At 37.9% G+C, this 15985-nt stretch overlaps 1 protein-coding gene across 9 annotated transcripts; it reads right to left on the reverse strand.

The window, feature by feature from the left end:
• Window positions 1-318: 318 nt before the first annotated feature.
• ERCC5 (ERCC excision repair 5, endonuclease) lies at window positions 319-15893 on the reverse strand. 9 transcript variants are annotated; one of them, XM_072032171.1, is made up of 16 exons: window positions 15762-15893; window positions 14567-14687; window positions 13784-13959; window positions 13159-13274; window positions 12429-12518; window positions 11590-11650; window positions 10682-10825; window positions 9527-9734; window positions 8304-9251; window positions 7728-7957; window positions 7210-7329; window positions 5985-6198; window positions 4200-4344; window positions 3197-3399; window positions 2315-2397; window positions 319-981 (listed from the first exon to the last, which is right to left on the reverse strand). In XM_072032171.1, exons 2-16 carry the CDS (start codon window positions 14652-14654, stop codon window positions 424-426), a joined length of 3384 nt encoding a protein of 1127 aa, XP_071888272.1. In that variant the 5' UTR covers window positions 14655-14687; window positions 15762-15893; the 3' UTR covers window positions 319-423. The 9 variants fall into 9 exon arrangements, with proteins under 9 accessions (XP_071888272.1, XP_027299641.2, XP_071888275.1 ...); XM_027443840.3 differs by having other exon boundaries at window positions 2315-2399; window positions 3199-3399; window positions 12429-12521; window positions 15762-15883; XM_072032174.1 differs by having other exon boundaries at window positions 14567-14667; window positions 15762-15875.
• Window positions 15894-15985: the final 92 nt, after the last annotated feature.

Below are 15985 nucleotides of genomic sequence, written 5' to 3' on the forward strand. Positions count from 1 at the left end.
TGAGCATCACTTTTGGAAACAAATTCTGTCTTTGGACATCCCCACGTAACTCCAAGTTTCAAAACATGTCATTTACATTCAGAATATAAGCAATTATTGTTATAATTATGGATCATAAGAATTTACTGTACTATTTTTCATGACATACTATGAGGGCTTAGATATAGGAATAGATATTATTTTTTAGCTTAATTTTATAACCTCAGAACAGAAAAAACATATCAAGTCCAGCTTGAGTAATTGTGCTGAAAGAATTCTTTTTTCCATTGTTTAAAATCCCTCCTATTTAAATTCCAGACACAAAACAATACATGACAATTGCAGATGAATAATTTATTTTTTTACATTCAAATTCATTAGAATACTTACAGAGTTTAAGTGATAAAAAACACATACACAGTCTATCTTTAAGACTTTTTTTCTTTAAGGCTTTTTCTTTTTTTTTCCTCTCTTATTCCGTGGTTTCTGTTTTCTGCCCTCAAACACAGATTTGGCAGTCACCATGATCAGGTTTCCCAGTTCTTCATCCTCACCACTTGAGCTACTGTACCCTTTTTTCTCTTTATGGTCTGTTGTCTCTACTTCAGAGGTAATTTTCCTCCTTTTGCTCTCATCTAAATCTCTGCTTTCCAATTCCTCTGCTGAGGAGTCACTAGAAGTTTCTGAGAGATGCAAATTCCCAACAAAACCGCCTCCATATAAAGGTTCCTTTCTGAAATCTGAACGCTTCCTTCTCTTTCCACTTTGGATTTCTGTTGCCATGGCTTGATGATTTGAGCAGCCTGAAGTACTTCCCCCTTTCCTTTTCTCATGCTGTTTAAGTTCTTTCTCCATAACAGCAGTAGCTTCCCGAATTTCATCAGCTTCTTCTTCTTTTTCCTTTCTCTTCAGACAAGTCACAGCTCTGCGTAGTCTCTGACTTTTAATAGCTTGTTTTTCATGCTGTGCTTGTCTGAAGAATGAATCAATCCGAAGCTGAGTCTAACAAAAATAAAACAGTGAAGCAGCTTTGGATGTTTTGTGACAGGAATTCAGTTGTTATCTAAGACATACCATAAAGCATCATAAATTAAAGCAGGACAAATGACTAATGAAATCAGTAATGCATGTGGGTAAGATGTATTATTATAGTAATACTTGTACTTTTATAATAAATTATGCAATAAGAACCTTCATAGGAACTATGGGCAAACTCCAGTGAAATTTTTATTAACATTGTGTATGTGATTATGGTTAGATATACATTGCTATTTTCAACCCTAATGCAGAGAATCTTTGCAGTACATCCTTGCAAACACATCCTTAAATGCAAGCTGTTAAAACAACACAACATTTACTAACAAATACTGCTAACACTTCACATCTGCATATGTCAGTACAACAAAATGCTGCCGTTGGACTTGAACTCATTCTAACACATGCTGCTACAGTAGAGAGATTGAGAGTAGAACTAGAAGCAGTTGCACACAATGGATCTGGTTTCTCAGCTACAGCCAGGCTTGCTGTATAGACTATACCAGTCCTCTACCATTCCCTAAAATCAGCTAAGGAGACAGACACTTCCAAAGGTTGTTCCAGTCAACCTAAAAATGTATGGATCTAATGACAGTGTTGTGGTACCTTTCAAGCCTCTGACTAGAGACAGCCTAGGGGACTTGTGTAGGCTACATCTTGTTGGTAGCAAAAGGAGAAAAGAATCCTAGCTTAGTTAATCAGTTCTGCAAATAACTTTTAGAGTTGCACAGTACGCACCACTTTTAAGTTGTATGAAAGCTGACAGTATATTTATTTGTAAAGTTGAGTAATATTATAAGTGGGCTCTCGGCCAATGGTTTAGTCTGTATTTCTCCTTAAAGGATTGGTATGGTACCCAATGGTCCATTTCACTTTACCAAAGTCTTAGGGGCATTTTTATAAATCATTTTAAGAGACAACACACAGTCTTTTAAAGCACAAAAGGTACTTGAGGTACTTGTAGTTCCAGCTATATCTGGAGCAAACAGCAACTTGGACTTGAAGAAGCTGCTTGATAGATTACCGATTTGTAAACCAACTACTACAATTACAGCCTCTGAAATTACATAGAGTGCCTCACAGTACACCAAAATCATTAAGAAACAAAGTCTAGAGAACTGTTTACTGGTTTATATATATATAATCTATATTTATATATATTTACAAAAAGATAAAAATATGGTCAAATTCCAGCTTCCAATAAATGTATTTTATAGATTAAAGCCTTGCTGTTCGTTTTAAAATGCATCTCTTCCAATTTTCCAACTAGGCTTAAGCTATACAGAGTTCTATACTTTACCTGCTGCAAGTTCAGCTGTTTCATCACAGGCAAAAGGACTTCATCTATCTTTGTCCTAGTCCAGCCAAAGTGATCTTTACAGAATGTGCAGAAAGTTAAGGAACATTAAAAATGGCTTTTGCTGCTGTTTTGTAAACACAAAATAAAAATTCCTCGATTAACCCATGTCTGGAGGAAGGCTACTCTATGTCAATATTTTTACTACTACAAAAACAAAGAAAATGCCTCAAGTTATTAAGCCCAACTTATGTGGATGATTCTAATATTATGTGATGTGTGTTCATCATGCCATTACATCTCTGTTTGTCATCAGTGTTTATTAGCACTACCAAAAGTGTGCCTCCAGGAATAAAAAGCTCATTTTGGCTATGCAGTACTGCCATAAAATACGATACCTGTAAATAAACTACTTGTACATTTGCACACCCTGAAATTCTCATTTACTGTTTAAAACATTATTAGTTCTGCACACATTGCCATCTACTTTTCAACAATTCACTGCAGCTCAAGCCGCGACCAGTGCAAGAAATAGACATTACTGCAAGGAATGCAATAAATAACTAGGTTTTGAAACTCACGTGTGAAAGACGGACAGTTACAGAAGCGTAATGTCACAACAAGCTGCTCAGCCCCGCTATGAGACCGGATTCAAAGTGAAGCAGGAGGGCAGTGCAGCCTCAAATGCCATACATGTATAGCTACATTCTTTTCAATTCCAAAGATGGTATCAGTGTATGAGAGCACACACAGCGGGGGCAAGGAGGCCCATCACACCAATGAGATGTTAAGAATTTGGCACACTGCTAACGAGTCACTACCTATCCCTATGAACTTTAATCTGGATACTTTTAGCTAACAATTCTTGTCTTATAGTAAAAGGATATTCTCTGATCTGCTCTACATCAGGCTTCCCCCAGGTGAACGAACCCCTTCTTTCATCCACCACAGGCTTCAGGTATGCTTCTGCCACTGCTGGATTTGGGAAACCTGAAGAAAGCTGTAGATCCCGCAACTTCTTCTTGACTTTGGTATCATGTGGATTAGATCTCATTTTTTTATTTTTTTGAGCCTCCTGCCACCATTCACTGAAAAACAGAGGAAAACATTCATTTATCCCCATAAAATGTAGCTTGGAATGTCAAGAGCATCCATGCTAACTTAAATGGCTTTAATCAGACTCCCTACTTCAGTTACTACATGACATGAGGTAGGTAATTTTCTAATAAAAATGGCCAAAGGGACATATATCTGAAAGCAGAAAGGAAAAAACATATACAACCAATAGAGCCACTGCCAGCCAGTGTAGCAAACATCACCTGGATTCCCCCTAAGCAGCTAAACAGAAGGGCTCAAATTCAGCCTGATTTGGGAAGGACATACCACATGTTACAATCATTTTTGGATTTTTTTGGAAAAAATACAAATAAAAAGGACTTCTAATCATCTTCATGATTGCCAATACAGTTGGCTTGTCAGTCTTCAAACCTTGTTCTTCCCCACAGCCTACCTGTCTGTCTCTTTCCAGGTCATCCATTCCTCACTCATCAAGTCTCTTTTCTCTATGAGCAAGCTACAGCACCTTCTCACATACTCAGGGAGAAACAACCTCCACTCCACTAGGGATCCAGCTCTGCAATGAACTCAGAGGCAGTTGCGCAGTTCTAAAGCTGTTCTATTATCTTCATTAGTCTTGTGGTAACTGCTGTATCAATATATTTTATTTACCTGCCATTTCAAATACCGATACAAGGAGTCACATATTTTATAGTTAACTTAGCATCCTTAACGATGCTCATATGTTTTGCTGAATGCTTAAGCAGCAGCAAAGTGTATTTACTAACATTAATTTTACAGAAAGACATGAAAAAAATAAAACAAAGCATACGCGAATTTTAGGAGAGGTTCCAATCCACGCCCAGGAAATTCATTTAAAATCTCCATCGCTGTTACAAAGCCAACATTTGGGATGCCCTCAGTGTAGTCACTTCCAAGCAAGTACGCCAGATTAATTAACTTGTTTCGATCCAACCCTGTGAAAGACAGTAAACCAAATATAACCAGTGCATGCTGCATCCATTCTCTTCCAGAATTATTTTTTTTTAATTTGTAAGACAAACAACAAAAGAAATACAGATGCATTAACATCAGGATTTGCTAAATTATATTCTGGAGCAGTGTCAATATGCTACTGCAAGCTCAGGCACCATAGTTGTATTTGCTAGCTTAGCATAGTTTAGCACATCTTGCCAAAATCAATGCATTACAGTGCAGAAATCCAGATTTCCCCTATGGTATTCAAGAGCTAAGGGGTAATATTTTACTTATATTTCTCCAGTCACTGTCCTGTTCTCATCTAGTGCCGACCTGAATTTAGCAACTCCTGAATCAGCAATAAAAACATTAAAATCCTCAGTTTTGAATTCTAGTCTACAATATTAACACCTCTGCTTCTTGAAAGTGCTCCCAAACTGGAAGTCATTTGCTCTATGCTACTGCAGTTACTCCAACAGACCAAAAGAGCCTCAGAAACAGCTAGAAAGAAGGAAGAACTCAGTTGACCTCTTCTTCTTGGTACATTATAAGATCTGAGGCAACCAGACTAATTCGCAGTGACTAGCTTCAGGAGTTTACATCAAAAATAAATATTGCTATGGAGAAAAGAAGGAACGTGTGTCTAAGCTCCCATCAGAATGCCAGTCAGAATACTCACTAACTGTCAGGCAAGAACTGTTTAATGCATAGAAAAGGAATAGTAGCAAAAGACTGCAGAGGAATGTGACATGAAGACAGATGATGACTGTTTTTCAATAAATAACATCTCTGGTTTCTAACATTAGTAGCAGCTAAAAATCATATGTGCTTCTGCAGAACTTCTTTCCAAGTAAACTACAGTGCCATACCTAAAATAAGTAGGGAAAGTTTCATTCAGTTTGCTGGGAAAATAAATCAAAAACATTTTTCACCACATAAAAAATGAGCTGAAGGCATTACATGCTGAAGGCATTAAAATATTATCTCAAAGACCATATCCCAAAAATGTCAAAGCTGAATTTGAGTCCTGCTTAAACAAGACATAAAAAAAAAATGCAAAAGTTGGCTCATATTTTCCTCAATCTACTTTGTGCAACACTGAAGTTTAACAGTTCAATATAATTAGCAGCAATTTGATCAGATAGGTACAAGTACAATCAGAAGAAAAAACTGTCAATACTAACTAAAAAAAAAAAAACTTTTCACAGAGCATATAATTACACTGGAGCCTTTTTTAATCGTTACATGTCAGTATGCCCAAAATAAACTTCCCTTTGCAGAATATTACAAATCCGATGACATCAGAATACAATTTTCCCACATGAGAAAAGTCATACTGACATTTACTCAGAACCTGGCACTGTAGTTCGCGCCTCCAGCCTTGACTGATCATGACACTAATTCACTGTATTGAATGCAGGTGTACCAGGCAGCTGCAGATTCAGAGGGGTCAACTGAATTTGCATCATGCATTAGAAACAGCAACCCAATTGAATTTCTTTAGAGCCTTTCTAAAGAACAGGCATTTTATACAACTGTTATGTAGGAATTTCAACATTGGGAATTCAACTTCAAAAAGATACGTGGCAAAGCTGTCCTATCAAAGACTGTATCTAACAGATGAATTGCTGAGCCTTACCTAGCTGGTTCTGAAAATCAATGTACTGATAATATTCCACATATTTGTTTTGACTGAAGAAATTTTTATAAACATGCCGTGCACCAAATAACCAAACATCACTATCATCAGTGATTGTCCCAGAGGTCTGGTCAGTGAGGTCCAGTATTGCACACTGTGCCTCCGCTTCCATTGGAGCTTCGATGTATGGAATGCCAAACAGACGGAGGAGCTCCTGTAAGGAGGCAAAGCAGTTAATATTTCATCTGAAAAATGAAATTTTAATGTTTTTCTACATGACTCAAAACTGCTAGATTCACACTTGGGAGGTATTTAATATTTCACAGCAAATCTTAATTTCAACAAAAGAGCACTATGTACGGTTAAGTTGAAGCAGAAATCCCACTTACTCATCTGAGGAAGATAGTGCACCACTTGATCAAACTATTGCTGCAGAATTTGAGAATCTCCTGTATTAATTACACAAACAAGCTCAAGTGTTGTACTTTCCACAACCCCTACTTTGCCATGGAGAAAAGTCCACGCATTAGCAGTTACGTGGACTCCAAGAGGAAAGATGGAGGTAAAAATAATATAAAATAAAATAAAATTAGTCATCACCTTAGCTCAGAAAATAGCTGGAAGGCCTATGAGAAATACATCTATCTGCTAACTAACAGCAGGCAGACTAGTCATCCTCTGGAGGGTGGTTTGATACACATGTATTTTGATACATTTTACACAATCTGCTATTATGGAATACATTGTATAACCTCAGTTAAGTATCTCATACAAAGGATGTAGTAGACTAGTAGACTAATACTAGTCAACTGAATTACAGCTGCATTAACTTACACTGTATTTCAAGTAGTTCTTCCAGCAGACTGGATTGTCTTTTCTATGTTAATACTCTAACAGAGGTTACAAGCTTACACAGGTATTACTGGTGAGATTCCTTAAAAAGATCAATCTGGCACAACCTTAAAAAGCTGATCTTTAAAAATATATTGATCTACTCATAACCTTAATATTATTTTATGGTGTTATAGTATTTATTTAAAATTGTTGGAATTGAAGTTTAATCTCCGTATTTCCAATATTTAAAATCAAGCAGATGGAAGAAAACAAGCTTCTAGGAGTAAGAAAAGGTGACCCATAACTAAATAAACAACGCACAGCTTTTAAGAAAATATTCAACTGCGAATCTTTTTGATACATCATATCAAAATGATTCAACAAATACTACCTGGCTTTCCAAGAACATCTGCCCTGTTACAGAAGAAGCAACACGCTCCTGCTGCTGTTTTTGAGCTTGAAGCACATCCTGCTCAACAGAAAGGTCATCTTCTAATTCTTCTAGTTCTTCCTGAAAAACAAAACAAGATTTTGGACATTTCAACAATTTAGTACTTTACTACGTACTTTGCCTAAGGACACCTAAGTCCACAGTTATCATTATTCTAATACCATAGATGTATGCTCCATTAATTCATACTAGGAAGTTGTCAGTTTCTCTAATGCAGTAAGTTACAAGACCATAGATAAGGCTTCTTCTTATCAGAGTGCTAAAACCTTACAGTTTCCCTCCAATTTCAGAGAGATTATGGTTAACTGTAATCTTTAAGCAAAAATCAGCCCCCATAAAATTAAAATGAATATATGAAAGTAATGAAACAGTAAAGAGTTGCCCAATGGTTTTTCCTTAAAAAGTATTTGGGGACAGAGCACTTCATTGCCAGCTCAAAACAAATAACGAGGAGTTACCAAACTGATGTCTTGCCACTCATCTGCTGCATCTTTACCATCATTTTCTTGTTCAGCATTCTGACTGTTTGTCAGCTGCGCTCCATCAGATTCCTGCAAGTTCTGTGTGACAACATCTTGTTTGTCCTTCTCCATTTCTGAAAGTGCTGGTTTTTCACCCAGACTCTCATCATATTTAGCAGGTGAATCACCCTCATTACTGATTTCAGCATCCACTTCAATAAAGCTTCCTATAAAAGGAAAATAAACTCCTTGGTTTTGTTTTGCTAAATGCAATAAACAGAAATAAGGATTGCAAAACTATGGAAACCAAATAGTTGACCATTCCGTACACCAGTTAATTACGTTCAAGGTACAGAACAGCATGCTGTCCTCCTTCTCCATATTGTATACTCAGGTTTCAACAAAACAGCATAAGACCAAGGGAAAAATATAGCTCAGATTTTTTTTCTCCAATCCATACACATCCAGGAATGGATGTGTTTTAAACCATTTGTTAAAAGAGAAGTTTAAACTGACTTCATATAAAACAAGGTCATATTTTCTTATCTTTTTATATGATTAAAAAACACATACCATCAGAATCGCTGTCTTCAGACTGTGATATCCCTTCTCTTTCCTCTTTAGGACCTTCTGCTGCTGGAAAAAAAATTATTTCCTTTTGTACCTCAGATACATTCTCTCCTGTTTGTAAAATTACTTCCTCTATATTTTTAGAAGTTTTCAAGTTTTCCTCAGTTTCAGAAAGGTCTGCTGTTTCATTGTGAATCAAAGACCCTATACTATTTTCTGCAGGGGAATAGCTTGGCTTCTGAATGCACAAGTTTGTATCCTTGTTTTCCAAAGAATTTAAGTCCATTTTTGAATCACTTTCTTCTTTGTCTTCTTTTTCTTTTCTAGCATCATCAACACAGGAATAATTTTCAGCTGTGGATATACTGGTGCCCTTGTGTGTAATTTGATTTTTTTCCAACTCCTGACTCTTTTGTCCAAATTCAGCATCTTGCATAATCACTTGGGTTGATGAATGAATTGCAGACATAGGTGTTTCTTTATCCTCCCGTACTTCAGGGACCTGATCTTCCTCATCGGAGCTACTAAGCAGAAAATCCTTCATTTCTGACCTTTCTGTTAGCACTCTATCAGTTCTAACAGTAACAACTTCCTCCTCTTCATCATCATCATCATTCAGAGCTTGCTGAATTGCCTGTAATGTTCTTGGAGACACACTACCTTCCTCTGTTATAGATGGGACAACGTTCAAGCGTCCTTCATCTTTGTATCCCAGTTCTTCTTCTGAGCTGCTTTCTGCCATAGCTGCCTGGATAGCAAGCAAAGTCCGGGGAGAGGGTGGTGCTGTTACTACATTTTTATCTTTCTCTGTCTGCAACTTGTCAGATGCAACTACTTCTGCATTTGCAGAAGATTCATTAATTTTATTCAACTTTGTAAATTCAGGCTTTTTTGATGAGGGTCCTGCAGTAGTTTCCAAGTCTCTACTAGTAGCTTCTTTTGCTTGAATACCTGAAAAGAAACATTTTTGTAAAAGACTGCATTCCATCTTACATAAGGAAAAAGTTCATTTGAAAGTTAATAAACCATAAGGAAAAAGTTCATTTGAAAGTTAACAAACTAATTTTCTACATTTGCTGATCACAATTAAGATCACGATTATAGCTAACAGTACTGCAAATTTCATACATACACATGTAAACAATATTCAGTGTTTTTCTTAAAATTAACAGCTGCAGACTGCACACAGGAAATAAGAGATTTTATAAAATGAAGACCTGACATACCTTTTATTAAGATATAGTGAGAAGTGTCTTCAGAAATTACCCTTCTAGATTCCACTTCTTTCACAAAACCACCTTCATTTTCATACTGTTCTTGGATTTGACCAGAGTGCTGTTGATTCAATTCTTTTTCTACAATTTCTATGCACCGATTGAGGTTGCTTTTCTTAAGCAAACCCCTAAGCTGGTACTGGGAAAAGTCACTGGACTCCTTAAAAATAATAATAATAATCCAAGTAAATTTAAATATAATGCCACCAGCTGTACCTTTATGCAAGCGCACTTACCATGCTCAGGAGAGCCTTTTAATAGAAATATTTTCCTATTTGCTTTACACAGATAACATTTGTCTTTTGTCGACTGCTGCACTCTCAAGCAACAGTGCTATTAGCATCATAACACACATTAGAAGTCTAAAAGGTAAATAGTTTTGAATACTGGCTAAACACAATAAGACATAAGTGGTGTGACCAACAAATGTTAGCTGGCTAATGGGCCTGGTCCCCATCTTAAAGCAACACAATTTTCACAGAATCCATACGTGGTTGGTTTTAAGATGTTGCCCACCACTAGATGCTCCTTAGCGTACACTTAGGCACAAGCTATCATTTCATCTGACAGTTACTGGACTTTAAAAAAAAAAATAACTGTGCTCTGAATAGCTGATCTAGAAGTAAGCACTGTAGGGTTCTCTGTCTCTGAACGGCTTTAGTATCACATCTGCCTGAGTTACAGCTATGAAGGTCTTTTCCCAGCTGCCAGCTTCCCTAACAACCTGAGGGTTTGGAATTCAAACTGTGTTCATTCTGCTTGATTTATCCACATTAGTAATTTGTTCTTGCACTTGGAACGTTGGGAGTAATGCTGCTGAGGCATGAGGCACAGCATGATTTATTCATTCTTGCCAAACTGAATTAGCTCTGCCAATTTTAGTAGAAATCAAGAGATAGGACACTGAATGCACACATGGGAAGGATGTGTTAGGAGTTATTACCTCGTTGTTTTTCTTTCTCCCTCAACATAACATCTCTCATTAAATAGGCTTGGGAATAAAGCTCTGCAGTTGTGATACACTTATGCAGTCTTCATCTGCATTAATGGCAATAGCTCCATTCTAATGACTTAAAACTATTCTAAAAATACTCTAAAAAGTATCACCTCCGGCATTGCTTCAAACAATGTTCTTTTTCGTTTTGTAAATTCTTTCATATCAGTCAAGATCTCATGTTTTATTTCTGGAGGCAGCTTGTTAAAATCTTCTGATTCAATATCTACAGAATGAGGGTTTTCAAATAATTCTTCCTATAAAAATGGAAAAAGAAACATATTTATTTATGGGTGTTAATTCAAAATAACACCAAATACTTACCTAATTATTGACATACACTCCATAGGTTACAACTTAAAAGCTTGGCTTTGTTCTTTTTATAGGAAGATATTTAGTATGAATCACATAAACAAGTATTACAGCCTCAGCAAGTCTGATTTTATCATTCCAAAGAGGTTTTCTTTTTTGCAAACTACTTCAAACATTAACCATATTCACAAAAGAATTTTTTATTTTTGTTTTCTATTTGGATGAAAGAAAAATAATGTCACTGATGATTATGCATTCTGCTTAAATGATGTATTTCTTTTCACCTGTTCCCCTGAGATCAATGCATCAGAAAGGAATACAGAATTTATCTGTGAAAACTCAAAGACCAGTGTTTCAACATCAATTCATACCAGAAGTATGCAAATTCTGCTAAGTATTCTGTCTTATTTCATTTGCACACATTTCATGAAATGTACACATTCCATTTTTGTCATTACAAAAAAAAAATCTTCTTCACATACCCAGAAAACACATTAAAAAATCCTATTCTGCTGTATTCTAGAGAAGAAAATTTCATTTGCATTTTCTGATTAGCAGGAAAACAAGGCATCCTTAAAATTAACTCGTGTGCTTTATCAGTAATGCTTTAATAAGACCTCCAAACCCAAACACTTTTTTTTTTTTTTTTTAAACAGAGCATGTAAATACAGGATAGCTGTCAATAACAAAGGAATCAGAATGCATTTACCTGCAATATCTTTTTTTGGCTCATTCTCACTTCCCATTCTTTTTCGTCTTCCTCCTCTGAGCTGAAAATCACAAAAGAAATGTAGATATTTCCCTAGGTAAATGAAATACTTATAAGAGGCCATTAGTCTTCCCTTCACTGACACATAGAAAAATGCACACACAACAGCAAACTATACACATGCAAACAAATATAAATATAAATATAAATAAAGTTCAAAAAGATACAAACAGAAGGCAAGAAGGCAGACTTCTCTCAGTTAAAAAGCAAAAATTATGTTAGTCTGGATTTAAATAATTAACTGATTCTTATTTGGTCAGCATTTAAATTATATGAAAGTATATAAGGAATACACAAACTGTGCAAAGAGTAATCTAATGGATAAGTTTCCACTTAGACTTATTTAAGATGTCACAAATTTGACAAGTACATACAAAGTCTAATTTTGCTCAACACGTCTACACTACTAAATGAGGGGACACAGACCAGAACCCGGCTGCCACACACGAGCTACCCCAACTTGAACAGTTGGGTTCATTTAGTCACATAGAAGTAGTCACTGAAAGTGAGATAGCACTTTCAGCCCTAAACATGAATTCCAAGAAGAAAACTAATCTGCGGGCTGAAAGCCTGTTCTGTTAGTTATTTTCTAACAAATAATTAGAAGGTTTCTGAATCCAGAGTTAAAATCCTATTTATCCAAAAAGAAACTGAAATAAAACATAAATATTCTTTATATATTATGGAATCACATGGGTCAAAGGTCTTTCAGCAACACTTCTATACTCTTATCTCAGTTTATTTTAACCATTTTATCTATTTTTCTTAGTTCTACCTACCTGTTCTTCTCTTCATTCTCTAAAGAAGGCAATACATATATATCATCAATTTCTTCTCTCCGAACTTGTGTTATACTGGGCAAAACTTCACTGCTTAGAGGAAAAACAAAAAAAAACAAGCAATTAATAGATACATAAAATTTACCAGCCACTTCTAAACAAAAGGAAAAAACAACTGTCAGAGGGAAACATAACCCCCATTTTTAAAAGGGAAAAAAGGAATACCCATGGAACTACAGGCCAGCTGGTCTCTCCTCTGTGCCCAGCAAGATCATGGAGCAGATTCTCCTGGAAACTAAGCTAAGGCACATGGAAAGGTATAGAAATATACCTTGGAAATTTGTACCTTGGAAATACCTTTCTATACCTTAGAAAGGTATAGAAAGGACCTTCCAGTACCTAAAGGGGGCTACAAGAAAGCTGGGGAGGGACTCTTTGTCAGGGACTGTAGTGATGGGACAAGGGGGAATGGCTTTAAACTAAAAGAGGGTAGATTTAGATTACATAGAAGGAAGAAATTCCTTACTATGAAGGTGGCAAGGCACTGGCACAGGCTGCCCAGAGAAGCTGTGGATGCTCCATCCCTGGAGGTGCTCAAAGCCAGGCTGGATGGGGCTTTGGGCAACCTGGTCTGGTGGGAGGTGTCCCTGCCCATGGCAAGGGGGTTGGAATTAGATGATCTTTAAGGCCCCTTCCAGCCCAAACCATTCTGGGAATTTTTTATTCCTACCTTTTGCCTGTAAGAGCAGTTTTGATAGCTTGTCTCTTCAAAAATGTTTTCAAGAGTTTCTCTGTAGTTGTCCTGGAATCACGCACAGCCACATCCTTCCTGTATCTTCGCTTAGCCTGTGAACATGAAATTAACATAATTTTGCGCAATGCCACAGACACACATCAAGCAAATTACTCTATAAATTTTGCACGCTAAGCCTAAGAGCAACTCCTAACTCACTCTACACCAATGGAGACACAGCCTTCAGATCCTATAAATCCTTCTGGGTTGGTGTCCTCTGTGGGACTCAGGAGTCGTTTTCAGCTTCTGGGTGTAAATGTTTTTAAGGTCAGATCCATTCTGAAGCAAGACACAGGCTTTATGCCATGATCTATTTCTCTGCAATCTGGTTTCTATGCAAATCAAACCTGAATAAGTATCTATCAAAAGGGAACAAGTGGCAAGCTCCAAGAGATGACCAAAACTGGGACTGCAAAAAACATCTGCACAGCAGTGTAATTCAAGCCTTTCCATCCTCATGGCTTAGAAGCATAAGCAGAACTCAAGGGATTTGAACATTCTACTCATTAGCAACAGACACACATCCTACTTTGCATTGCAATGACCCCGCACAGGTACATACCAAGGTCTGTCTCTTCAGAAGCGGTGCCTCTCCATCAAAAACAAAGACAGGCCGAATTCGGAAAAACAGTAACTTGCAGAGCCGATTAAACAGAGTGAGAAGGTGAGCATTTTGTATGGAATTACCATGACGATCTCTGGCTCCCTTTATTGCTTGGTTTAACCAAATACTAATATCTTAAAGAATGGTTAAGAAGAAATAATGTACAATCCTACACATATATCAGATTAACAGTTTCTGTAAAGCCCACATACTTGACTGAGTGGCTTTTGCTCGCTGTTCCAGGCTTGGCCTATTGAAGCCGTGGTTATCCAAATACTCGTGAACTTTGGAAAAAAATAAATTCTTGCCTCTGCCACCTGGACAAAGAGCAAAGTTGAAACTCCTCCACAGCAAGTAGTATCTCCTCAGTTATGTTTACAAATAAATGAAAGGTTACTTCATCTGCATGTTTCTAACATTTTTTCAGCATTTAATCAAGAGAAGCTTACACAAAAGGATTTTAATTTTGTTCATCTTCTAGTCCTAACTAGTGGCACATTTATTTATTAACAAACATCCTGCATTTGTGTAAAAGACTTGTTGAAAAGTCTTACTTTTAAAAAAATATAAACAAGCATAAAGGTCTTAGTATCCACATATTATAAAACATAAAAACTACTCATCAAAATATTGTCACAATTTAATATGAAAATTTTAAAAAGCTAAACACAATAGACCACATAGAAGTAAGTGCCATAGTGCTCACAAATTTGGCTCCTTAGCCTTACTTTCAAAGGATACCAACAGCAAGAATTTTTCCTTCTAGTGTTTCTGGGTTTATAGGTCTTCCAGTGCATTCAAGCAGTTTCCAAAGTCCTTGAACTCCCATTGTTCTTTCTTAGCTACTTTAAGAGAGAAGAATCTATGAGGAATAAATAAAAGTATAATTGAAAGGTTGTCTGAACCATTTACACTTTATTAATGAAAACCCAGACCACTATTACTGTAAATAGAAATAATAAAGAAATAAAAACAAAAATCCCACATCAAGAGCATCACAACTAAAGTGGGGCTTTACTAAAAATCATCTACTGAAGCAACCTGCCAGTCACATAATTGCAAGCTAAGGTCTCTGCTGAAATTATCTCACATTCAAATGTGAGATTTAAAATAACAGAAGTCTGATTTGTTGTGCTACAAAGTGAGAAACATGGTAAAATGTATTCCCTTCGTAACAGGTCAAATTTTGGTCACAGAATCCCAGAATCATTAAGGCTGGAAAAGCCCTCCAAAATCATTTGGTTCAGCCACCCCCCTACCACCAATGTCACCCACCAAACCACGTCCCCAAGCACCACGTCCAACCCCTCCTCTTGAACACCCCCAGGGACGGTGACACCACCACCTCCCTGGGCAATCCGTCCCAGTGCCTGGCTGCTCTTTCTAAGGAGAAATGTCTCATTGTTCACAGTTGTAGAAAACCACTCGCATCTCAAAAACTGCTCAAGGCAGATGATCTTTCATATTCCTTTCAAGAGGTGTATCACGGTTATAAAGAGAATAAAGAAAGAAAGAAAGAAAACAAAGAGAAAGAAAACAGAACAACTAAGAGATGATGAGTATAAACTGAGTTATGTAAAATATCGCCCTTGCTGAACTAGGTTACGAAATCTGTTGGGCAAGGGGGGTGTTCTTTCCTGCCCTTGCCTGCCAAATACTGGCGAATAAGCAGCATTTAATCGCTGGGGTCGAGGAGAAGCACTGCCAGCAGATGCTCCCTGTACCAGGGTCTGCTACGGGGGATACGCCGCCCTCCAGCCGGCGACCCTTTCCCCGAAACCGCCCCGCCGAAGCCCGTCACGGTCCCGAGGACCCCTCCGGGCTAGAGGGGAACGCCGCCACCCCCTCAGCCGGCCGCTCCCCGGCCCCTCAGCGCCCCGGCGAGGCGATGACCGTTGGGGCGGGGACAACCGTTAGGGGCGCGCGCAAGGCTCACCTGAGGGGGGAGGCGGCCGCGTTACGCCGAGAACCCCCCTCGCAGCGCGAGTTGCGCATGCGCGCCCACCGCGCTGCCCGGCGGGAAGTGTGGTTCGCGAGGCGGGGCCCGGCGCCATGATGGGAGGGGCGGCGCGGGGCGGGGCAGGGCGGAGCACAAAATGGCGGAGGCGGCGGGGGCCCCCTGGTGGGCAAGGGGCGGGCGACACCACTCCAGAAACGACC

The sequence above is a fragment of the Anas platyrhynchos genome, chromosome 1, assembly GCF_047663525.1.
Source record: "Anas platyrhynchos isolate ZD024472 breed Pekin duck chromosome 1, IASCAAS_PekinDuck_T2T, whole genome shotgun sequence".
Classification (NCBI taxonomy): domain Eukaryota; kingdom Metazoa; phylum Chordata; class Aves; order Anseriformes; family Anatidae; genus Anas; species Anas platyrhynchos.

Excerpts from the sequence above, each read along its gene's own strand:
- ERCC5 (XM_027443840.3), bottom strand. The coding sequence starts at position 14,654 with ATGGGAGTTCAAGGACTTTGGAAACTGCTTGAATGCACTGGAAGACCT. Across the intron at positions 12,522-13,158 it reads ACTGCTCTTACAGGCAAAAG|CAGTGAAGTTTTGCCCAGTA; the intron begins GTAGGAATAAAA and ends TTTTCCTCTAAG. Across the intron at positions 7,330-7,727 it reads AGTGGCAAGACATCAGTTTG|GAAGAACTAGAAGAATTAGA; the intron begins GTAACTCCTCGT and ends TTTGTTTTTCAG.